Raw genomic sequence first — 24872 nt, forward strand, 5'->3', positions numbered from 1 at the left:
AATACTTATTAATTCACACATTCATAAATCCACTAATGTGTATCTAAAATGTTTATTTAATGAAAGCTGAACAATCCAGTTATCTTGAGTTATTTTATCTCTTAAGATAGTCTGAAGGACGAGAGGAAAATAAAACAGCAGTCTGAATTCAAAATTGCGATTTTTGTCAACAATCTATAGAAAATGCCCCGTAAGAAATATCTCATTTAAATAAAAAACAAAACAACCTCCTGAGGTAACACTTTGTTGAAACACATCTGGACTTTGGGACTTTCTCCCATTCTTCTTTCTTGTTCTACATGTTGTTCTTTCTTTCTATATTCAAGTTATTACAGAGATTTTCAATGGGATTCAAGTCTGGGCTTTGGCTGGGCCACTCAAGGACTTTCACATTCTTGTCCTGAAGCCATTCCAGTGTTGGTTTGGCTGTATGCTCAGGGTCACTGTCCTGTTGGAACATATATCATCACCCCACTTTAAGGTCTTTGACACAACAGAAGATTTTAGTGTCTAGATCGATGACAAAAATCCTAATTGAATCCATTTTGAATTCAGTTGTACCATACATGTGCGAGCTAAAACTTTGTGATGACATGCTGAAATGTCCAACGCTGTTCACTGCAGCGCTGAATGATGAGCTCATAGTAAGAGTTTCCTCCCTGGGCGATCTCAAGGCATCTCTTAGTGGCTCTGTTTCTTATCGCTTGGCCCTGCAAAATTATGAGACGGAAATTATGAGACGGCAACGGGAACATTTTGAGCGAGCAATATTCAATACAAAAAATTTGAATAGAGAAGTTTTAACTACCAAAATGATTTGGCCAACCATAACTTGGATGCCCACTGCCTTTGCAGTGAAGTTTGCATTTTGTGTGCTCCAAAATCCATAATACCAAAATGTCAAAAAGATGATCTACTCATTTTTAGTTCCTCAAGCCGCAAAAGTATTCAAATAAGTGGTTCAAATAAGATAATATTTTCACTGCTAACTAAATTATGATAACTCTACAATACTCGTGTTTGCTTGTCACAAATGAAAAAAAATTGTAGGATGGCATGACATTTGCTTCAGGATAAAATGTCTCATGTTGAAATGACTTAATTTGAATTAGGATAATGGTCTTTTCTATGTTGTTAAAAAAGTCACTGCACAGTCTGAACAAAATGCTCCTGCAGCTGCTGTTGTTTACTAGGGTCTTACTTGTTGGAAGTCCCAGTGCAGGTGGAGTCCACCTTGCTTTGCCAGCTGACACTGCTGCAGAGTGGGAGTGCTGCCGGTGCCAGGATCAACTAGGCAGCGGTTATCGTTATATTTGTGAGATTTAATTAACCCAACGATGATCTCGCCGTCTGTGTTGTAGTAACAATGCTGGTGAAAAGGATAATTTATGATATGCTGTTATGATATATTGTTATCATATCATTAACATCCGACACATGCATACATACACAAACAACCACACACAGACACACAAACCCACACACTACCTGTGGAGTCTGGAAGTGGCAGCCATACAGGACGGGGATGTTTCCAGGAACCGCTCCCTGGTCCACACAGTAACTCATAAGAAGGCTGTTCTGCAGCTGTACAGGCCAGTGTGATGTTAGGGGATTTATTTATTGAAGTATTGTTATTGTTATTGAAGTGGATCTTGAGCACTATGTGACCACTAACTGAATGTGTTTTTATTATTTTAAACTCCAATATCCAATCACAGTTTCAGGATTGTCACATTTTCAGGGCTCAGCCACATTTCTGCCTAGATAAAATTAAGGTAGAACTCAGTAGGTCTTTTAACACCAGATTTCTGAGCTTGGTATATTAGTCAGCTTTAATTCAAGCTCACTAATATTTTACACAAGTTCACACTAAAATATGAATTGTTACATCAACAAACTTCATAATGAAAAATGATCCTTACCACACCATAAGCCAAGAGGTTATCCCATGTTTGTAGACTAGTATATACATTGTCCAGGTACCACTTGAAAGGTTTACATTTCAGCTTTTCTCTGAGCTTCTTCATCTGGGAGATGTCTCCCACATCAATTCCGTGATCCTGTGTGTCATATGCCAGGTCAAGTTCAGAAGGCTACTTAAGGTGGATGAACACTGCAACACTGACAAAATGTATCATCTGCTAAAATCTCCATCACATGTAGAATATTGAGGCAAACATCCCACAAAATTGGCTTGAATGGCAGTTTTGTATGTAATTCTTGCAGAAGTGCAGAGCAATTAGCGCTCCTCCCAGGCACGAGACAGCATGTACAACATCAATAAAAATGTTGAACCACAACGCTTCTTTACTCACTGTTGGGTGGCTTAACCAGCCGCAGTTCGTTGATGCATCATTAATTAATGAGTTGGCATACTAAAAATAGTATATTAGTATATAATAAATCACAGTACACACCTGGGGGGGAAGATTCCAGGCAACCAACACATTCCTCTTGTACTCGTCCATCCAGATATCTGCAACTCTCAAGGCATTCCTCCGCATGGCAGGGCTCAGGTCGGGCGCGTAAGGTTTGTGTGCCCTCTCGATGTGCGCTATCTTGGAGCAAGGCACAACCTCTATACTGCCTCCACACAGCCAGACCTGATTGGTCAAGACACATCAGATGGCCACTTGTGCTTACATGAATCTTCAACCATAACTGATTTAAATGACTTAAGTTGTGACTACTCACACGGATCCCAAGTTCAACATTTTCTCCTCCATAAACTCTCATTCCACCATCAAGTCCACCAATTTCTCCAAGGAAGACTCTGTCTGCTGCTAAGATGCCCATGACAGAGGGAGTCCTGGCCAAAGTAATGATGATGTGTTTACATGTGGCACAGGTGCCAAAACATTTTATTTCCTAAAAATGTGTCTAAATGACAAGTAGACTGATTTAAAGCCTGACAAATTCCTTGTAGAATCAATGAGCATTTATAGTCTGAGATAAGATTGCCAGTAAGCTCGATCTCCATTCATCATGAGGCAACTCGGTATTCAAATGAACTATTTTTGAAAATATTTTACCAATTGAAAAGCCAGCAATAGGAAAAAATCCACAAAAATTGAAATTGATTTTGTTATTTTCTTCCCTGGTGTGAAATTGAGGCACAGGTACACTGCCAGGGTGACGCTCTAATATAACTGTCCCCCTCACAGTGATCTGGCTGAATGCAACATTGCTTGTTCCACGTACTTCCCGGGCTGTGATTCATCATTCAGCTTGGACCACTCTGGTCTGAAGGACTCGTACTTGCACCACAAAGGCCAGTCAAAGCCGTGAGCAGCCGGGTAATAACGTTCCACATGCAGATCATCGTAATGGACCTTATCAAACATAGGGGTTACCACTACCGTCCTGTCAGCTTTGATCGTGGCCAGCAGAGGTTCTGCCCTGAAAAAGACACCAAAATAAAACAATGCAATGACTCAAAGACGAGGAGGCATAATTAATTCATCAATCAATCTGTGACAGTATGTGATCAATTCAGCTCTTGAATTTACACAAAGATCTAAGAATTGTTCAACTCTGCTTATACAACAATTCCTCAGTTGCTATTGGTTGCCCAAAATCTACCTCTTGATTTGGAAGGTGCACTTACCATCCCTCCATAACTTCAATGTGGGCATCCAAGATGGCCACAACATTAGCTGTGGCATGCTCCCAACCTGACATCCGGGACTGAGACAAACCCATTCGTTGCTTGTGTCTCACTTTCTTAATGAGTCCAGGCCATTCTTTGTGGATTTGACCTATGTAGTCTTCTAACGGTTTGCCCAGGTCATCTGGAAATTGAGTCTACAGTCAAATCTATGAACATCGGACTACGGATGACTACAAAAATTGGACAAATATATGAACTACTCCATATAATGCGAGAGCCATTGCCTCTACTCAGTAGCCACAAGTACCACACCCAATTAATTTCCTCAAAAAACTATTATTGAGCTAAAACATTGTCATGCCCCTGGGACTTCAACTAATAATGCTTCTCAACATAGAAGGGCTGATTTAATTGCAGATTTGTCTCACAGGGTGATATAATAAGACTTGATTTAGATCAGAATGCTAAGATATTTGAGAAGGACTTGCTCCACCCTCCACATCTCATACTGAACAGTGGTACTTTACTTACAGATGCATGGTATGTTGGACTTACTATTAGAGCTATGGTCGTCCACTAGTATGATTTCCCACAGCAGGTGTTTTGGGGTGCGGTCAATGATACTCCGGACGGCCCTCTTAATGACAGACAGAGCCTCGTCCAGGTAGATCAACACCACTCCGATATTCGGCAGGTCCTTGGGATAATGCTTCTGCAGACATCTAAATAGTGAGAGATGTAGTGAGAGATAGACACTTCTGTCAGTTTTTTTCAGCCAGAGGCAGCCTTGAGTGACACAGTAGGAAAAAAGGATGCAGAGTGAGAAATCGGACAGCATGTCCTGTTGCTTGTGACTGCATAGACGTTCACTATGTTCTGCAGTCTTAACAGCTGCACCATCTATGCGCACATAGATGGGTAGAGTGCTGTAAGCAATTGCTTGAGCTGTCTTGGTAAGGTAAGGGAGGGAGAGTGTGAAAAGATTAGAAAGAAGCAATAGGGGTTAGATCCTTTTGTGTCCTGCCCTGTCTCCTACCCATGTACATTTGTGCCCTGTGTAATGAGGGTCTTGTTCCATTACTGCATCCTGTCCTGTCCATTTGTGTCTTGTCCTGTGTAATGTGTGCCATTTGTTGGCTATTGTCTTGTCATGCTATATCGTGTATGCATTTAGCACAAGCAAACTTTTATTGAATTGGCACCATTATTTACAGCTTTGTAAAAATGCAGCTTTGTAAGATTACTCCAAGATTGTAAATGTAGCCCAGTCTATAGCTGAGATAGCCCACAGTTACCCTAACTTTTAAAATTGCATGCAGCAAAGGACAGGACACAAAGACCATAGGACAGGACATACTAGCCACCTAATGGTACAAGACCCTCATTACACAGGACAAGGCACTAAATTACTCAGGAAGATACTACATAGGACAGGACACAAAATGATCTAATCCTTTCTCAAAAGAGTTAGAACCCCATGAAGTGCACTGAAGTTACCTCTTGTCTCTCGTGTCTGGAATCTTCCTGTCTAATGGCAGCCGGTTGCTCAGGAAGACATTGTATCCATATCTCTGAAACAGAGCTTCTGCCTCTCTCTGTTCCTCCTCTGACAGGCCATCGCCCCAGTTGGCAAACAGGGCTGAGTTTGGGTATAACTTTGGCACTGCTTTCTTTTCTGTTTTTTGGTCCACTTTTTCCTTCACAATTGGGAGGAGTCCAGTCGTGGAGTTGGTTTGACTGGATAATTCTATCAATTTTGCTTTGGAGAAATATGGTCACAAAAGAAGGAACAAATTAGAAATGGAAACAAGATGAAAAGTGAGATTGAGTTATATTGACCAAGAGTCTCAATAGAGGCACAAATATCAGTTTGACAACTTACTGATTTAGCTGAAATGACAGGATTGTTTAGAAAACATATCAGTGTGCAGCAAGTGCAGTCATACTTGTTTGCTCATTCAAATCAAATACAGCACATTTTGCCACCTTGTTCACTCTCCTAGCCCATTACAGACCTATGCTTCTTAGGGCACAATTATCTGATTTAATGTGTCATGGACCTTTAAAATAGGTCTCTACAAAAACTGAAGACTTAATTTCCAAAATGCTATAGATCTTTAGGTTATGACTGCAACCCTGGTTCTCTGATAGCATGAGTGATGACTCTCACTATTGGGTACTCCACTCTTGTCCTTAGAAGCTGCTGTCTCATTAGGCCAGCCATGATTGACTGGCAGGTGGGACTCCTGTGTCCAGAGGAGGGACATCCTCTCCCTAGATATTTAGGGCAAACACAGCATCACTTGGTCACTCAAAATGAGTGCACCTCTTCCTCGCTTCATGCAAGGTTTGGTGAGATACAGTACCTCACTCCTGCTGTCAGTGAACCAGGGTTATGAAATTCCTGACATATTTTACCACCTTGACACCTGTAACCCAGGTTTCAAACAGAGCAATAAATGGTGAATTAAATAACAATAAATGAATAAATAATGAATTCATGGTAATAAATAATCTTCTTAAAACACGTCAAAATCTTACGCTGTTGGTTTCATGCAAGTTTTAAGTGAGGTTAGAAAAAGGTTTGACAATCCCTTTTAATTGAACTTGACCTCTTCTTTAATGTGCTCCTCCCCCTCGGCCTCCCAGTGCAGCTAGCGTAGCTCAGAGAGTAGAGCGAGGCCGGCAACTAGCGGGAGAAGCAGCAGAGAAAAACGGCGTGTAGAGCCAGAATATTTTCACATCTAATCTGTCAAATTAAGGCTATTAACCTATGAAACTACAGACCGGTCTTAATTTAAACGAACAATATCTAGTTGACAAAACTAACTTGAAACCTAAACCTAAAACAATCTATTCTAGGGAAAGGGATAAACAAGGATGGTTTAAGTGTAATTTACCTGCCTTCCACCTAATGTAAATATTTTGTATGTGTATGTTCCATTGTTGTCAGTAAACTGCCGGCTTGTTCAATCAAAAGCACTGGTCCAGTGGCTTATAGTTGCCTGTAATACAGTGACACGAGTGCTACATAAACTTGGCGAGCCAGCCAGGAGTGGTTTAGATCAATATAGGGTTAGAGACCAGAGACCTTTAATAGTGTTTAGAGATGGAAGTAGTTCAAACGAGTGGTGTAAAAATCCTTAACTCAGTTATAGTTAGTGGTGTAGCTGACACAGAAGCTGATGAAGAACTATATGACTTCCTTAAGCAGTATGGCTCCATTCAAAGGATAATCCCAGTAGATTCCTCTGAGTCAGACAGATTATTGTAGAGTATGTTTATAGCACAGCTGTACAGTCACTCTCACCTTTGTTGCCACACAGACTTCACGCTAAGACTCAAACTGACACCAGTTACTACATTAGGGCCTTAGCTAGTGCCTACATACCTGTAGCTAGCAAAACAGCTACACAGACTTACCTCTCAGAGTTAAAGGAGATAGCAAAACTGACTGGCAAAGACCTTGCAACTGTCCTCAGAGAAGAACTCTCCGCCATCAGTGAAGCTGTCGACCTGGATAACTCAGAAACCCGAAGTGAAGACTTGGGACTGGACTCACCTGGTATCCCAGAGCAACATGTTTCAGAAACTGCTGCACAGGTTAGCCCTCTACCCAGTACAGTTCCAGAGCAAAATGTTCAGCCAGAGTGTAACCGGTCTCCACGACCGGCACTCTCCAAAGAAAAGACACAGCCTGCTCTGAAACTTTCCGATGTCAATTCACCTGAAGTACAGAAGGTAATAGTCGAGCACATAGTAAGAAATGAAGACTCTGCTATGCAGGTACACACATACCTGAGACTCAGACCCTTCTCTGGGCGTTGCCCCCGCCCCAACAATGAAGTGGATTATGAGACATGGCGTTCTAATGTGGAACTTCTTCTTAAAGACACAAAACAGTCAGATCTACACAAGTCACGGAAACTCCTTGAAAGCCTTTCGTCACCCGCTATTGACATAGTGAAGCACCTGACACCTGAATCTCCTCCAAATGTGTATTTGGAGATTCTGGACTCTGCTTTCGGTACTGTTGAAGATGGAGATGACCTCTTTGCAAAGTATCTTAATACAATGCAAGATAATGGTGAGAAACCCTCGGCTTATCTTCAACGGCTGCAAGTGATACTGAACACCACCTTCAGGAGGGGAGGCGTATTTGCAAGCGACCTTGACCGGCAACTTTTAAGACAGTTTATTAGAGGTTGCTGGGACAACACCTTAATATCTGAACTGCGGCTAGAACAAAAGAAACAGAACCCACCTACCTTTGCAGAACTTCTCCTGTTACTCCGCACAGCAGAAGATAAGCGGACCTCCAAAGCATCCCGCATGAAACAGTACTTCAATGTCTCAAAGCCGAAAGTGTCATCCCATTATCAAGGCATTTGTGTGCAGTGTGAAGAAGAATGCACCCCATCACAATCGACTCCTGATTCCAAATCTGAAATCCAAGATCTAAAAAGACAAATAGCTGATTTACAATCCCAGCTCACATGAATCATACAGAAAGACAGCAGAAAGAGTCTAACTACACCAGTTGCCAAACTAGTAGCTCCCAAGTCAGCTATCACAAAGTCTTCAACTGACACTCCCACATCTCAAAAGCTGCAGTTTCACAGCCGAAATGTAAACAACAACACAAGCAATAGACCAAGGCCCTGGTATTGCTACAGATGTGGAGAGGATGGACATATCAAACCCCAGTGTGATAGTGAGCCAAACCCCTCTCTGGTAGCCTCAAAAAGGAAGCGGCTAAGAGAAAAGCAGCTAGTATGGGATACTGAAAATGGCGCCTCAAAGCCTGATAATTTAAACTAGATTCAGTTCCTGCTGAGGGGCAAGCGGGGACTGGAACGCAGACAAAGCGTCCCAAACAAAAATGGCGCACCTCCCACATGTGCTCTCACACCAAAAAGCAGTCAGTAACCCTGCCAAAAGGACTGGTTGGAGCTAAGTGCACCGCACAAGTGACCATAGGTGACAAAGATTGCAGCTGCTTGGTAGATACAGGCCCTCAAGTAACGATGATCCCCAATTCCTTCTACCAAGAGAACCTGTCTCATCTACCTATCAACTCATTAAACAACCTGCTTGAAGTGGAGGGAGCTAATGGTCAGGATGTCCCTTACCTTGGCTATGTTGAAGCTACCATCAAGTTCCCTAAGAGCATACTTGGGGTAGACGTTGAGGTGCCCACACTAGCTCTGATTGTGCCTGATATGCGCTCCACTCTGTCATCAGTGTTGATAGGCTCCAACGCTTTGGATGTTCTTTATGAGCAGTATGCAGACATCGCACCTCAGAACTACCAGTCACTGCCTTACGGCTACAAAGTTGTCTTAAAGACCAAAGACAGTGTGTTGATTCCAGCGTGGGAGAAGTGAGACTGCACAGCAGAGACTCTGAAACTATTGCTGCTGGTCAGACCAAAGTCCTTGAAGGATCAGTGAGCTGCAGAACACCAAACGCCGGAAAGTGGGTGATGGTAGAGTCACCAAAGTCAGCTTCCTTACCAGGTGGCATACTGGTAACAGATGGCCTAGCAAGTCAACCACCTAAGCTGCCACGCTGCATACCAGTCATTCTTAAGAACAAGTCAGACCATGATATCACCCTGTCTCCAAAAGCTGTGATAGCAGAGATACACGCCATCAAGAGTGTTCAGTCCATCAAATCTCTTGGCTCAGATCCCCCAACAAAACCTGGCCAAAACCAAACAACCTGAAAGAGCTAAGAACCTTCCTGGGATTCTGCGGCTATTACCGTAGATTTGTCAAAGATTATTCAAAGATTGTGAAGCCACTCAACGGACTCACTGCTGGATATCCACCGCTGAGAAAACACACTAACACCACAGTGAACATTGAGAAATACCACAATCCAAAAGACCTCTTCGATGACAGATGGACCCCTGCTTGCCAGACAGCGTTTGACACCATAATTGAAAAGCTGACAACTGCCCCCATCCTTGGGTTCGCCGACCCCAAGCTGCCCTACATCTTACACACAGATGCGAGTACCTCAGGTCTCAGTGCTGCCTTCTACCAGGAGCAACAAGGACAGAAGCGAGTCGCCGCTTATGCAAGCCGTGGTTTGTCGAAATGTGAAACCCGGTATCCTGCCCACAAATTGGAGTTCCTTGCCCTTAAATGGGCGGTGACTGAAAAACTCCAGGATTACCTCTATGGAAGCCCATTTCTTGCTGTCACTGATAGCAACCAATTAACATACATCCTTACCTCTGCTAAGCTTGACGCCACGAGCTACAGATGGTTGGCTGCTCTGTCAACAGCTACAATACAGAGCCGGGAAACAAAATCAGGATGCAGATGGACTGTCCAGATGCCCACACAGAGGATACAATAGTTTACAAAAAGACACTTGTTGGAATCTGAACATGCAAATCTGGATGAAAGCACCATTAAAGCCATCTGTGAGAAGCACTTAGTTCACCAGGTGATCAACAATCATTCCGGGGAAACACCGCCCGGCACCACCTTGGTTGTGTCACTTGCCCACCATCCAAAAGCTCTCCCAGAAAGCTTTGAAGAGGAGGATCAGCTCGGTGGCTTACCTGTCATCCCCCTGCTTACACCAGCTGAATTGAGAGACAAGCAAAGAGCTGATACCTGTATTCGTGAAGTACTCAAACAAATGGAGTCGGGAGAAAAACCTCCACCATCCCTCAGAAAAGAACTCCCTGAGCTCTACCTCTTACTAAGGGAGTGGAACAGACTTGAAGTCTTAGATGGTGTCTTGTATCGAAAGCGACAAGAGGGCGCACAAACTCACTACCAGCTTGTGCTGCCTGAAGACCTGAGACCCTTAGTCTTGAAGGGTCTACATGATGACATGGGCCACATGGGTGTAGAGCGAACCCTAGACCTTGTTCGGAAACAGTTCTATTGGCCCAAAATGTCAGCTGAGGTGGAGACTAAAATCAAAACCTGCAACCGCTGCATACGACGTAAAGTCCTGCCAGAGAAAGCTGTACCACTTGTGAACATCACAGCCACACGACCTCTTGAGCTTGTGTGCATGGACTTTCTCACCTTGGAGCCGGACTCCAGCAACACCAAAGACATCCTGGTGATCACAGACCACTTTACGAAGTATGCAGTAGCCATTCCCACCTCAAACCAAAAGGCCCGGACCGTTGCCAAATGCTTATGGGACCACTTCATCGTCCACTATGGCATTCCAGAGAGGCTCCACAGCGATCAAGGTCCAGACTTCGAGTCTCGCACCATAAAAGAATTGTGTGAATTAGCTGGCATTCAAAAGATTCGGACCACTCCGTATCACCCAAGAGGGAATCCCGTTGAGCGTTTCAACAGGACCCTGTTGAACATGCTAGGCACCCTGGAGAATCAGAAGAAGAGTCACTGGCGAGAGCATGTTAAGCCTTTAGTACATGCTTACAACTGTACTAGAAATGAAGTCACTGGTTTTACCCCATACGAACTGATGTTCGGGTGACAACCGAGGTTGCCAGTCGACTTAGCCTTTGGCTTACCAGTCAATCACCAGCCAGGCTCACACTCACAATATGTTTGCAACCTGAAATCACAACTCGAAGCAAGCTACAGAGTGGCAACGGAGAATGCAAAGAAGACAGCAGATCACAACAAAGCAAGGTTCGACAAACATGCTGTTGATTCCACCTTGAAGGAAGGCGACAGAGTCTTGGTTAGAAACGTCCGCCTTAGAGGCAAACATAAGTTGGCAGACAGGTGGGAATCAGATGTATATGTTGTACTGAAACAGTCCGGAAATGTCCCAGTCTACGTTGTGAGACCTGAAACCAAAGATGGTCTACTACGAACCCTTCATCGAGACCTGTTACTACCATGTGGTTTCCTTCCTATAACTCCAGTTAAAGTCATAACGGCCACAAAGAAGAGACCCAGACGACCAAGAACTCGTCGGTGCCCAAGAGATGGGTGCTCGGATGAATCTGAAAGACAAGACTCTGATTCTGAAGATCATGATCCCACTTACACTCAAAGAAATGAAACTTGGATGTTGTTTGCATTACATAGTTGTTTTATGGTGAAACTACTGAATAATTGCATAATTTTGACCATCAAAACAAGAAGGTTTCATTGCATTTACACAATAGGGTAAGAAGTTAGTAATATCTAACTCTGCTGATTTGAAGCTGCGTAATCAAGTCATTTACAACCTAAGGCAGGTGTTGGACTGAATAAAGAGTGTCCCAACGCGTTTTCCGTACTTCTCTGCACATGCGCAATATGCACAGTTAGACTACAACCGCAACTACAACCATGTGCTGACAACAAATGCTGGTTGAAAGTTTTTATTCCAGTCTACAGCCATCCATCGATTCTTTTGGTAAGTACGTGAATTATTTTGACAATATAATTTATCGGTGCATTATCAACAACAGGCGATGCATATTTTTGACTTTTATGCGTTTGGTTGTATACTTTGATGTTAGATTTGAAAAGCCTGTTGTCGCTAGCTTAACTCTCACACTATTAAATGATGTTACCCTGCTCGTGTTTGTCTTGTAATGGTGTGTTCAGACAGAATGCAAAGCGAATTTTCAACTTGCGTTACTCACACGTTTGACTGCTTATTCTGTTTATTCGTAGAAAAAATACATTACTGTACATTAGCTGTAAGCTAGCTAACAACGGGAGGTGTCTGTGTGTTTATGTTCAGTTCAGCCTCTCACTGAACTCAGAACTCATCAGGAACTCCGGTTCTTTCTGTTATTTCCCTCCAGTCTCTCCGTTTCCCTCTCCTCTCTGTATGTTTATGAAGTACATTCATATAGGCTACACTCAAATTTTTCAATCAATTTTTTTCAACTTGCGCGGATGCTTATTGGTGCCTAATCGGGTCTTGGCATTGACTTTGTATGTAATGGCGGTGTGCAAAAATTTCGCTTCACATTCTGTCTGAACACACCATAGAGTAAAATCTGACAGAGAGGCAGCAAAATATGAAATGCTACCCCAAGGTGTTTGAATAGTACTGTATTTAACACGTTTTTTTTTAGCTTTATCTTATTTTGTTATACACTCACCGAGCACTTTATTAGGAACACCTGTATAACAGCTCTGCCATAAATTCTACTTTTATGAAGCTTATACATTTTCAGTTTTTGTTGACATTGTCAGAAAGGTGATAATTCTACTTTGTTTATTGTTGAGGTCGTAGTGGGTGGTGGTGGTGTACTGGAGTGCATTATATTAAAGTGTTCCTAATATTTTGTCCACCCCATTAACATACATGAGGGGGGCAAAATATCTGTTTATGATGGTTAATGTTACCGTCGTCAGCCCTGAATATCTTGTTACGCTGTCAATACGGCACAGTTATCGGCGGCCCAATGTGTTATGTTTACTGTCATTGAATACATCTCCTGTTTAGGACGTTGTCTCTCCACCATCTCTTATCAGGCTTGCTAATGCTAGTAACGGTGTGAGAGGCACAAACTGAGGCTACAGTTAGCAATGTTTTTGATGTTTATACTTGGCGGCAGCTGATATGAAATATACCTCGGAGTCTTGCCTAATATGTCACGATTAGAGAATTCGGCTGAACTGAATTTTCAAATCCAAGCAGACAGAAATAAGATAATTTTGAGCAGAAAAGGCAGTTTTACACACAATGTGTATTGTTAGAAAAATCACCTTAACATCATATGCCCACATAAGCCTGTGTAACTATGAGTACAGCGAAAAATAAATGATTTAGGGTGCAGTTACCCTGTAATATAAAGATGTTTGAGCAGTGGGCCACCTAAAAGTTACATAAGATCTAACCCATTGAGCAGCAGGATGTAAAAAAGGAAATTGAATTATTAATTTGCAAGTTTAGTTTGTAAATGCATTAAGTTAACGGAAATGGAATGATTTTATAATGGCATTTTAAATAACTATAATTAAATGCTGTAAGTTCCATACTCTAGTCTCATATTCCAGGAACAATATTTTGATATTATGTTCATTGTGTGATAAAGGCTCTAACTATGAATTCCAGATTCGCGAATTGTGTCAGGGAGTGGCTTATTGAACGGATGAAAAGCCAGCGGTTCAACAGCAGTGGTAAGCATATCTCACTTCTTTAAAAAAAGTTAATTACTTGTGGTTGTTGTAGATATAAGGACACAGAGGACCAATTGCTTCAGAAATGTACAAATGCATAACAATAGATGCAATTGAGAACTAAGTATGAATTTGATGGATGGGGGTTCATGTTGTAGAATCAATGCTGATCACTTACACTTTTTTTTCCTTCCTCATAGGCTATGAATGTGGAAATGCAAACAGTGTGCTGAAACAGTATCTACAAGGTACCAGTTACTGAAGCATTATAAGCTAAAGCACGGCCATTAGGGTCAGATGCTTTCAATTCCATGCACATACTATGATTGTCCATGCTCATTCAAATCATGGAATGCTCTTAAGACTCATTTAAGTAGGTGTCATGTTGATGTCTCAGCTGTAACAAGTGCAGAGCTTGTAACATTTACATGCTTTTTGTGTCCAGGAAGTGTCATATCGTCTAGTAGAGAGTACTTTTCCCATATCAATACCCACTTGAAGCGCTATGAAACCGTCTGTTGTATGTTTCAGAATTGTTCTTTTCAAACTAATATATATGCTACTTTCAAATCTCATAAGAGCAGGAAGCATGGCTCTTGCACAGTAAAAGACTTTAAAGTTGGAGTGGTGAAAAGTAGTGATGTAAATCGTGAGGATAACCCATCTGAAGAACTTTCCTCTGATATTGCAGAAACTGGTTTTGGTTTAGATGCTCACGATTTGATTGAAACAGACACAGACAATGAGAAGCTACTTGAGCTACCCCAAGGATCTGAAATGCACATTTGAATTTCTTCAAAAAGTGTTGATGGAGTTGGATGGCAACAGGCTTTCCACAAAGGTGCAGGTCCTCAAAAACAGACTACATGAATAATCTCACCTGCAATCGATGAGACTGTGAACCTTGGGTTAGGTTCAGTGGACAATTAACTGCGTATCTTTGGACTCTTCGTTGGACCAAAGAAGCAATTTCAACAATTGTGACATTTGTTTCCAGTTTTGAGCATTTGCTGATGTTAAGTCACAGCAAACTGAACATCTTCAGATTTTGGACTGCTTTCTAGACAAAAGAAGATGTCTAAAGACAGAATATTGATCGATTTTGATCATTTGTCATCCCTCAACCAAAACTGTCAAATGTTTTCTGTTTGTAATTTGTTAGTGTTTGATGCTGCCTGTTTTGATATCACTGCAAACAACATTTTGGACTGCTGGCTTGACAAAAAAGATATCAGAAGACAAAATAGTATTTCTCATTTATTAGCATTTGCTGATATTTCTGTTATGTCACTGCAAACTGAGCATTTTTGCATTTTGGACTGCTGGCTAGACAAAGGATCTCTAAAGACATATTTTTTCTTTTTTTTTTTTACAAAATTTGTCATCAGTCAACGAAAACTGCCAAACGTGCTGTTGCTAATTTGTTAGTATTTGCTGCTGCCTGTTATATCACTGTAAACTGAACATTTTGGCATATTGGATTGCTTTCTAGACAAAAATAGCAGAAGAAAGAATAGTGTTTCTCATTTTTTTTTTTTTATGATTTATATTTTATTAAAGTTTTCACATTTTTAACACAGTACAGACAAGAACATGAACAACAAACATCAAAAAACTCTTTACAAAAGACCAAGAAAAGAAAATTGTATTAACTTATTAACTTAAATTTATTTAAAAGAATAAAAAACAAACAAACAAACAAAAAAAAACGCCAAAATGGGTCCTCTATTAATAGTAGTATGCCAGGTTTTCCAAGTGATACATTCCAAGTAACATATAGGCCTATTGTGCTACCACTCCAAACAGGGGTCAAGCCCCGTTACCCGAACTTAGATATACAATATATTTTCCCCATTTTTCCATATATTTGTCCTGCCTATCAGTGCTTCTATAAGACATTTGCTCATAAGAGGCTACTTTGCCGATTTCAGTAGGCCAGTCCTGAAAGGACGGGCTCCCTGGTGTCTTCCACCCCCTCATTAAAACCTGTCTACCCACTATGATGCAAGTCAAAATCCAATCGGACGCACTACAATGGGCAACTTGTAGAGGATCACCCAGTACATACAGCCTTGGTTCGAAACCAAAATTGTCCCCAGAAATTTCTGTAATACGTTCGTGGACCCACCTCCAAAAGTCTTGGATCACTGGGCACTCCCATAGGGCATGAAATAAAGTGCCCTCTGAGTCTGGGGCCTGACACCTCCAGCACTCCGCCGAGTCCTTAAGACCTAGTCTGTGAAGACGAGAAGGTGTCCAGTAAAATCGGTTGAGAATTTTGAATTGGATAAGCCTAATTCTAATATCCCTTGACATTTTCTTAGAGTTTCCACAAATCCCCTCCCACTCCTGTACACTTAATGAAAAGCCCAGGTCCCGTTCCCAGGCTATCTTTAGAGCAGTAGATACTGTAATGGCCTGATCAAAGATCATTGAATAATAAAATGAAACCTCGTGGCCTGTTCCATATACCATAGTGACACCAGCAAGAATATCGGAATTTTGAGGGATATTTCTGGGCGAGCCAAAGACCTGTGTTAGTAAGTGCTTTAGTTGTAAATATTGCCAGAACTTAGATCTGGGAAGGTCAAAATCTAGGACTAGCTTATTAAATGTTTTGAGGGTATTTTCTTCGTATAGATCTCCAAGTGTAAGAATGCCTTTATCCACCCACTCTTTCCATAAGAAAGGGGCTTTGCCTATTAGTAATTTGGGATTCAACCATATACTTGACTCTGAGTTAAGATAAGGATTTAGATTAAACGTCTGACATATTACCCTCCACGTATCCTGCAAATGGGATATGATAGGGTGGGATCGACACCGGGGAGACAATTTGGTAGACAAGCAATTCAACAGAGGGAGAGGAGAGCCTACCACCTGCTCCATCTCATACATGGGGGAGCCCTCTCTGGGGGTAATGCCCACTGAGCTAAATGTCTTGTACTAAAGGCATAATGATAAAATAGCAGCTTAGGCAGCCCTAGTCCCCCCCCATCAACTGGAAGTTGGAGCCTTTCCAAGTGCATCCGGGGACGTTTCACGTTCCACAAGAAATTGTTACATATTCTATCAAAATGTTTGAAAAACCTTCTAGGTATGTTAATAGGTAGGGATTGGAGGAGATAGTTTATCCTAGGTATGCAGTTCATCTTCAATACATTCACTTTGCCCCATAAGGATAAGAAGAGTGAGGACCATCTTTCTATATCAGATGAAATTTTCCTCAGCAGGGGCTCAAAGTTTTTTTCCACAATTTCACTCAATTGACGAGGAAATAAAATGCCTAGGTACCTCATACCCTCTTGAGGCCATTGAAATGACCCTGCCTGGAAGAAGGATCTGGGGCAGTAGGAAGACAGAGGGAGTGCTTCAGATTTTGACCAGTTCACTCTATATCCAGAGAGCTTTGAGAACAAGTCAATAGAGTTAAGCAAAACTGGGATGGACCTCACCGGATCAGATACCATCAGCAAAATATCATCCGCATAAAACATAAGCTTGTGAACTGTATTCCCTATTCTGACCCCCGGGAAGGCGTCATTTCGGCGTATTGCAGCTGCTAGCGGTTCCAGTGCTAGACAGAAGAGTGCAGGAGAAAGACCTGAGCCTTGTCTAGTGCCTCTGCCCAATGTGAAATAGGGAGAAATGATTCCGTTTGTCTGCACCGCTGCCTCTGGTTGATTATACAGAACCTCTATCCATTTCATAAACGTCTGACCAAACCCAAAGGCTCTAAGACTGTGGAACAGGTATCTCCATTCCACACGATCGAACGCTTTTTCCGCATCTAGTGAAATAGCCGCAATTGGAGAATTTAAATCCTGGACTGACCACATTATATCAAGTAGCCGCCTTATGTTATCAGATGAGTGTCTTTTACTAATAAATCCCACCTGATCAGGATGAATAAGAGATGTGATCACTTTGTCAATTCTATTGGCCAGTAGCGCCGATAAAATTTTACAATCTGTTGAAATCAAGCTGATTGGTCTGAAGCTTTTACAGTCACATGGATCCTTATCCTTCTTAAGAATAAGGGTAATAATGGCTTATGATAAAGAAGGAGGCAGTCTTACTTCTCTAAAAGCTTCCCTGAACATCTGCATCATTAAGGGCATAAGTTCAGTCACGTAGCATTTAGAGAACTCTGCTGTAAAACCATCCTGGCCAGGTGATTTACCAGAAGGTAATGCCTTTATTATGTTATATAGCTCTGCCTCTGTAATTGGACTGTCAAGATACTCTTGCTGTTCCTCATTTAGCCTGGGAAGGTTCAAATCATCAAGAAAATAGGTTATATCTTCATCAGTTGCGGAGCATTCTGATGTATAAAGATCCATGTAAAACCCCCTGAATGTATCATTAATATCCTTTGGATTGGTCAGAAGATTCCCTCCCTGAGACCGTATTGCAGGAATTGCTGAGCTAGATTGCTTCTGTTTAATATATCTAGCTAAAAATTTCCCTGCCTTATCCCCAGATTCAAAGTAAGTTTGTCTCGCACAAAACAAGAGAAACTCCACCTTTTTGGAGAGTATACAGTTACACTCATATTTGAGTTCCGTTAACTCCCTCAAGTTAGAAGGAGACATATTCTGCTTCAGATTAGTCTCCGCTATTTCTATCTTCTTCTCTAGTCGGGTGAGCTGCAAAGTATTTAGCTTTTTCCTGTATGACGCATATTGAATTATATAGCCCCTAAGATAAGCCTTCATTGCCTCCCAGGCAATACCAGCAGAGGGTGCCGTGGGCACATTGATTCCCATGTAATTTTTAATTTGTGCCCCAAGTTCTTCTTTGAAAGCAGGGTCCTGTAGGAGAGAGGAGTTGAATCTCTATCTAGGTGATCAAATTGTTTCACAATAAGGCAATAACTCCAACGCAACATTAGCATGGTCAGAGAACAGAATGTTCCCAATTGAGCAGGATAAGACAGCAAGAAATAGAGAACTGGAAATAAGAAATAGGTCAATTCTTGGGCAGACCTTGTGAGCATTAGAGTAGAAGGTGTAGTCCCTGCCTGTAGGATTCAACATCCTCCAAACATCTGCAAGCCCCAAAGAAGTACATAAACCCTTCACCGTGAGAACTGAGTTAGTTGGTTTACTACATCGAGAGCTACTCCGATCTAAAGTCTGGTCCAGAGTGATATTAAAATCTCCACCCAGAACAATGGGGAAGTCCACACTCTCAAGTAATTTACTCTCAAGGTCTACAAAGAAGGCGGGGTTATCACCATTTGGAGCCTAAATATTAGCCAGTATCACTGACTGTCCCTGAATTTCTACCAACACAATGATAATCCTACCCTCTCTATCAGATTTTCCTTAAGACATTTAAATTGCACGTTTGCTGATTAAAATAGCAACCCCTTTGCTTTGACTAGAATCAGCACTGAAGAACACCTGCCCCACCCTGTCCCTACACAGCTTATTAGACTCATATTGAGACAGATGAGTCTCTTGTAAAAAGACCACATCATATTTCTTAGCCTTTAAGCTGCAGAGTACCTTCTTTCTCTTGATAGGGCTTCCCAGGCCGTTTACATTCCACGTAGTGTAGCACAACTTATTACCACTAGCCATTACAGGCAAGGACAATCTAGAAAGATATTGACCTGGCTACATTGACTATATGCCAAATGACCCGTGGCGTAAAAACAAGAGTAAAACAAAATTGTAATCTCACTGAATCAGTTTTAGTGTTATCAAGTGCCAACACTCTAACATGGCACATAACCAAAAAACTTAACAATGAACTCTTATGGTCCATGACCTGTTGCTCAACTGGTGCACTTCAGTCTGCATCCAAGTGACAAAGCACACATAGCATTCAACGCAAATCAGTCAAATATGTAAAGAACACCGATCCACAAACAAAACTAATTCACCACTCCTCTGTTTTAGTTATTATTATAAGAAAAGGAGAAAACAAAAACAAAAAATTAATAAGGGTGGCTCATTGACATTGAGGTCCAAAGAAACTAAAGACTTAGCCTTAGGCCTATGAGAAAGGGAAAACAAGATGGAAATGGAAATAGATTAATTGCCTAAACATATTATTGCTGGGGGTTAGTACAGTGATTGCAGCAAACATCTATATAAAACTAAATACGATACTCTATTAGAAGAACAGCTACGTCTCTCTTCCCTGCTAATCACCCAGAAGGCGAGTAACTGACCTCATTCTCGCATAGTCCCTCGGCCAAAATGTGGTGGTCGCCAGTGTATGAAAAGGAGTTTCTAGTGTCTTTGAATAAAGTCCATTGCTTTCTCCGGATTTTCAAATGTGCGCGGCCCGCCGGCTGTGTCGATCCTCAGCACTGCAGGATAGAGCATGGCAAATGTCATCCTGCGCTCGTGGAGAGCCCTCTTGCAATCCTTGAAACCTTCGCGTCTGGCCTGCGTCTCTCTGGAATAGTCCGGGAAGATCAACACTTGTTTACCCTCCCAGGTGATTAGTGCCTGGGATGTTGACCTCAAAATCCTCGTTTCTTGCACTTTCGCCGTCACGTTCTTCTGTGAATCCGTCATTCTTCACTTTTATAAAAGTATTAAAGCAGTGGAAGACGTAATTGACTAATTTGAAAATAACGTAAAGAAGGATATTTATGCTAGTCACCCGGAGCCAGAGTTTCAGCCAGCCATCTTGATCCCCGCGCCACGTGACTCTCTGTGTTTCTCATTTATTATTAGCATTTGCTGATATTTCTGTCTATAAAACTGAGCATTTTTGCATTTTTGGACTGCTGGCTAGACAAAAGATCTCTAAACACAGAATACTGATAATTTTTTATGATTTTTGTCATCCATCAACCAAAACTGCCAAACATTTGCTGTTTGTAATGTGTTACTCATTGCTGTTGCCTGTTTTCATATCACTGTAAACTGAGCGTCTGTGCATTTTGTACTGCTGGCTAGACAAAAATATCTGAAGACAGAATATTAATAGATTCTGATCATTTAAATAATCTCAGCCCTAACTGCTAAAAAAATTGCAGTTTCTAATTTGTTATTTGCTGCTGCCTGTTTTCATATCACTAAACTGAGCATTTTGTTTTGCATTTTGGACTGCTTTCTAGACAAAGGATCTCTAAAGACAGACATTTTTACAAAATTTGTCATCAGTCACCGAAAACTGCCAAACATTTGCTGTTGCTAATTTGTTAGTATTTGCTGCTGCCTGTTATCATATCACTGTACACTGAACATTTTGGCATATTGGACTGCTTTCTAGACAAAAAAGATATCAGAAGAAAGAAGTTTTTCAGTTGTGAGCATTGGCTGATGCTAAAAATGGCAATTTGATCACCTTGGGCTTTATTAATTATTGACTTTCAGGCAATGCACTAGAGTATTAATAAGGGCAATTATTTGTTATATATTTTTTTTTAATGTATTTCTTTGTATAATTCTATTTATTTTAAGTATTACTTGACATTAAGGGCCAAATGGTACAAAATGGCTGCCAGTGTTGGGCATGTTTGTTAAATAAAGTCAGTTGAAGTAAAATTACTTAAGTTGTATTTATTTCACTCACTCACATTGATGGAGCATGTAGTTTTCAGTCATGTTAAATACAATCAACAAAATCCTACAACGTCAATACAACTCAGCTGTGTTATGTAAATTTAACATAACTGTGTTTAGTAAATCAAACATAACTGCGTTTAGTAAATTAAACATAAATGTCTTGAGTAAATTCAAAATGTGTGTGTTAAGTTAATTCAACATAACTGAATGATGTAGCATTTAATTAATACAGTTTGGTGAGATTTGCTTGACAGTATTTAGTAATTATCAATTCTCTATGCTTTTTCTCATTTATTCAACTTAGTTATGTGGGACCGGTTGACATAACTTAATTAAGTAAATGTAACATTTCATTTCTTTGAGTGTACCCTTATGGTCATAGAAACCTAGAGACCCCAGGTTTCGACCGTCTTGAAACTGCTGAATCCTGTACAAGGAACACCGAGTCACAACCCCTTCCAGTGTCCACTGTTGAACAAGACCCTCCAGATGTAGCCGAAGCTGACATATTCCAGTGGTAACTGCTGATCCAAACTTACTCGATAAGAGCATCCTACCTGAAACGAGTCCTACTGAAAGCAACCTATAATAGAGAATACATAGGGAAGTCTAGTAGACATAGAGAACCTACAAAGAGACTGACTTACCCTGAGTTAGGGAATCCATTAGTCACAATAGTTCAGTCTCTGTTTCAGAGTTTAAGTACAGTGATCGCAGACTCTTTAAATGAGCCTAATCCCCGGAACCACGTTATAGACTTATAACGATGTAGTCTAATGATACCATGCACAGGGACGTGCATCAGGAAAAGAGGGGAGGATGTAACCCAGGTTTCAAACAGAGCAATAAATAGTGAATTAAATAACAATAAATAAATAAATAATGAATTCATGGTAATAAATAATCTTTCTTAAAACACGTCAAAATCTTATGCTGTTGGTTTCATGCAAGTTTTAAGTGAGGTTAGAAAAAGGTTTGACAATCCCTTTTAATTGAACTTGACCTGTTCTTTAATGTGCTCCTCCCCCTCGGCCTCCCAGTGCAGCTAGCGTAGCTCAGAGAGTAGAGCGAGGCCGGCAACTAGCGGGAGAAGCAGCAGAGAAAAACGGCGTGTAGAGCCAGAATATTTTCACATCTAATCTGTCAAATTAAGGCTATTAACCTATGAAACTACAGACCGGTCTTAACTTAAACGAACAATATCTAGTTGACAAAACTAACTTGAAACCTAAACCTAAAACAATCTATTCTAGGGAAAGGGATAAACAAGGATGGTTTAAGTGTAACTTACCTGCCTTCCACCTACTGTAAATATTTTGTATGTGTATGTTCCATTGTTGTCAGTAAACTGCCGGCTTGTTCAATCAAAAGCTCTAGTCTCTGGTCTACTATTTTAATTAACTCAACCACTCCTTCGAACCTAGAACTGGTCCAGTGGCTTATAGTTGCCTGTAACACAGTGACACGAGTGCTACACACCTCAGAAAATACCAACCTGGACAAAGACCTAGTTCATTGTATTGGGCTGCTCCGTTTACACTCAGCATTCCTATTCCTATTCTTTGTGAGGTTGACATCTGATGCCACGTTGCCACGTTAAGCCATCGTCTAACTCCAAATAGATGCTGTTTATTTGCTCCGGGCGGAGGGCAGGGCGCTGTCAAAAGGATTGGGGGAATAATATGGAGAGAATGGCTGTCAGGTGTCCAGTCATCAGCTGTAGGCTCAGACTTTAAGCTGTATAATAATACTGTTGGTTATGACTGTAGCTCTTAGGAGCTTTCTTCCTGCGGTGTCCAAGCACATCCAACGGTCTTCCAGCTCATGCTGCGCTCTGTGGCGGAGCGAGCTCGCGCATGACATGACATCATACGATCGCTGCTGAGCGGTCTGAAGGTGTGTTATTAGCAATGTGGTCAATAACCTCTATCACCTAGAGACAAACTAGTTAGTCTTGAGACTGATTAATTTAACTTCCATTCATTGTGTTTGCGATTTATATAGGGAAATGCGTTTGGAGACGGTGCTTTGATGCGCACAGTCTATTGCTCCTGTGATAAGAGAAGATTTATTGATCCCCTCAAAGTTCAATGTTGATCAATGCTGTTTGGCAGGCCAGCAATCTTTTTTTTTAATGTAATAATAGGCTATAATAATAATTAATCACATTAATCAGTCAGCTAAACATGTTTCCAATTGAATAAAATTGTCAATATAGAATTGACTTGAGGATTAATGACAAAGTACCAACAGTTAAAGGCTGGCAGCGAGTATTGTTTGATTTAGTACCATTAGAATACCGCACATGTATTTTACATACTAAAATGGATGCTTTCTTTAAAATATGGGAACCCTTTCTGAATTATGTAGAGCCTGGTGTGGCTGCTATACTGCTGCAGGGCTTTTCGTGAACTGTACATAACCGTGGTTACTCAGTTATTAAGCTGAGCTTTGTTTTGTTTTGTTTGTTTTGTTTTGTTTTTGTTAATGTTTTACTTTAGTGTCTTGGTTATTATATTATTGTCTTCTCAATTATGTTTTGAATTAAAAAAAAAAAAAAAAAAAAGAATATAATTGCCTATGAATTTGTTCATATAGGCTAAAGGCCTTGCTTTGTTAATATGGATATCATCAGTAGGCTTACAAATGGACTGAAACACATTTTGTTAATATGAGGTCTGGGACTGCTTTAATAGATAGGGCCTACCACTTCATAGAAACCACTTCAAGCGTAATTGCGCACGCATGTTTCCAAACACGTAGATTTTGATCGTACCAAAGATCAAATTCGGGTAAGAATTTCAAAAAAATGATGAACGTCGAAATGTTCGTGGAAAGTAAGCCTACACTTTAAGATCAAATCTAATTGTACGCACGTTTCGTGAATGAGGCCATTTATTTTTCGGGGAATTGTGCAGTGAGTTTGAAGCTTTAACTTGTAGGTATCTTATGACATGGACAAGCAATGAATTATTACTACTACTTTTAAGGTAGGCTACCTCCTACTACAGGTCGCAAAAAGCATATGGATAGATTAAGATGGTACTTCTTTTTTTTTAGTGAAAATCTTCCTGTGCAATGACTTGTAACCCATGAACATCAACACATTATCAGGTGAGTAATTATTTGACTTTACATGTAATGTAATAAGAGCAGAGTCAAAATATCAGTCTAAATCTGGAGCTCCAAGTCTTTGAGGTTGCTGGGGAGTTATTCATACTACAACACATACAGTACATACCCAGTTTGTTGAGGCTCTGTTCGATCCTCTCCAGTTTCCTCCTCACAAACTCTTGATCTGTCATCCCCTCTCGAACAGACTTGCCTATTCTCAAACTCACTTTCATATAGATGATGATGTATATTAAGAGTAAAAAGGCTCCAATCACTCCAACTGTTCGCAGATAGGACCTCATAGCTTTTCTCCAAAACAAGTCATTAAGTTCATTGTCCTACGCACCAATAACTAACGAAGTAGTGCAATAAAGCACACCTTATCTTAAAGATAACATTTCCCACCTATGCCCCACCCATGCACCTAAGGGGTAATTGCAAAACTCCAGTCTTTCAACTGACAATTATTTAACACTTGGCTAATTTTAACAAAATAACATGACAGGGAGACTAAATAGGAGGTTTGGAGGT

General features: G+C 41.0%; 1 protein-coding gene across 1 annotated transcript; it reads right to left on the bottom strand.

The window, feature by feature from the left end:
* Positions 1–575: 575 nt before the first annotated feature.
* Positions 576–24643, bottom strand: LOC139909660 (putative polypeptide N-acetylgalactosaminyltransferase 8). Its single transcript, XM_071896853.2, has 11 exons — positions 24469–24643; positions 5108–5369; positions 4166–4332; positions 3608–3791; positions 3202–3399; positions 2695–2809; positions 2418–2603; positions 1923–2060; positions 1489–1584; positions 1202–1369; positions 576–710 (listed from the first exon to the last, which is right to left on the bottom strand). The coding sequence occupies exons 1-11, from the start codon at positions 24641–24643 to the stop codon at positions 576–578; spliced, it is 1824 nt and encodes a 607-aa protein (XP_071752954.2).
* Between the last annotated feature and the right edge of the window lie 229 nt (positions 24644–24872).

This window comes from Centroberyx gerrardi, chromosome 4, assembly GCF_048128805.1.
Source record: "Centroberyx gerrardi isolate f3 chromosome 4, fCenGer3.hap1.cur.20231027, whole genome shotgun sequence".
Taxonomy (NCBI): domain Eukaryota; kingdom Metazoa; phylum Chordata; class Actinopteri; order Beryciformes; family Berycidae; genus Centroberyx; species Centroberyx gerrardi.

Coding starts and splice junctions, on each gene's coding strand:
- LOC139909660 (XM_071896853.2), bottom strand. CDS start 24,643: ATGAGGTCCTATCTGCGAACAGTTGGAGTGATTGGAGCCTTTTTACTC. Junction 4,333..5,107: donor CCAGACACGAGAGACAAGAG/GTAACTTCAGTG, acceptor CTCACTATTTAG/ATGTCTGCAGAAGCATTATC. Junction 3,792..4,165: donor GGACGACCATAGCTCTAATA/GTAAGTCCAACA, acceptor CTCAATTTCCAG/ATGACCTGGGCAAACCGTTA.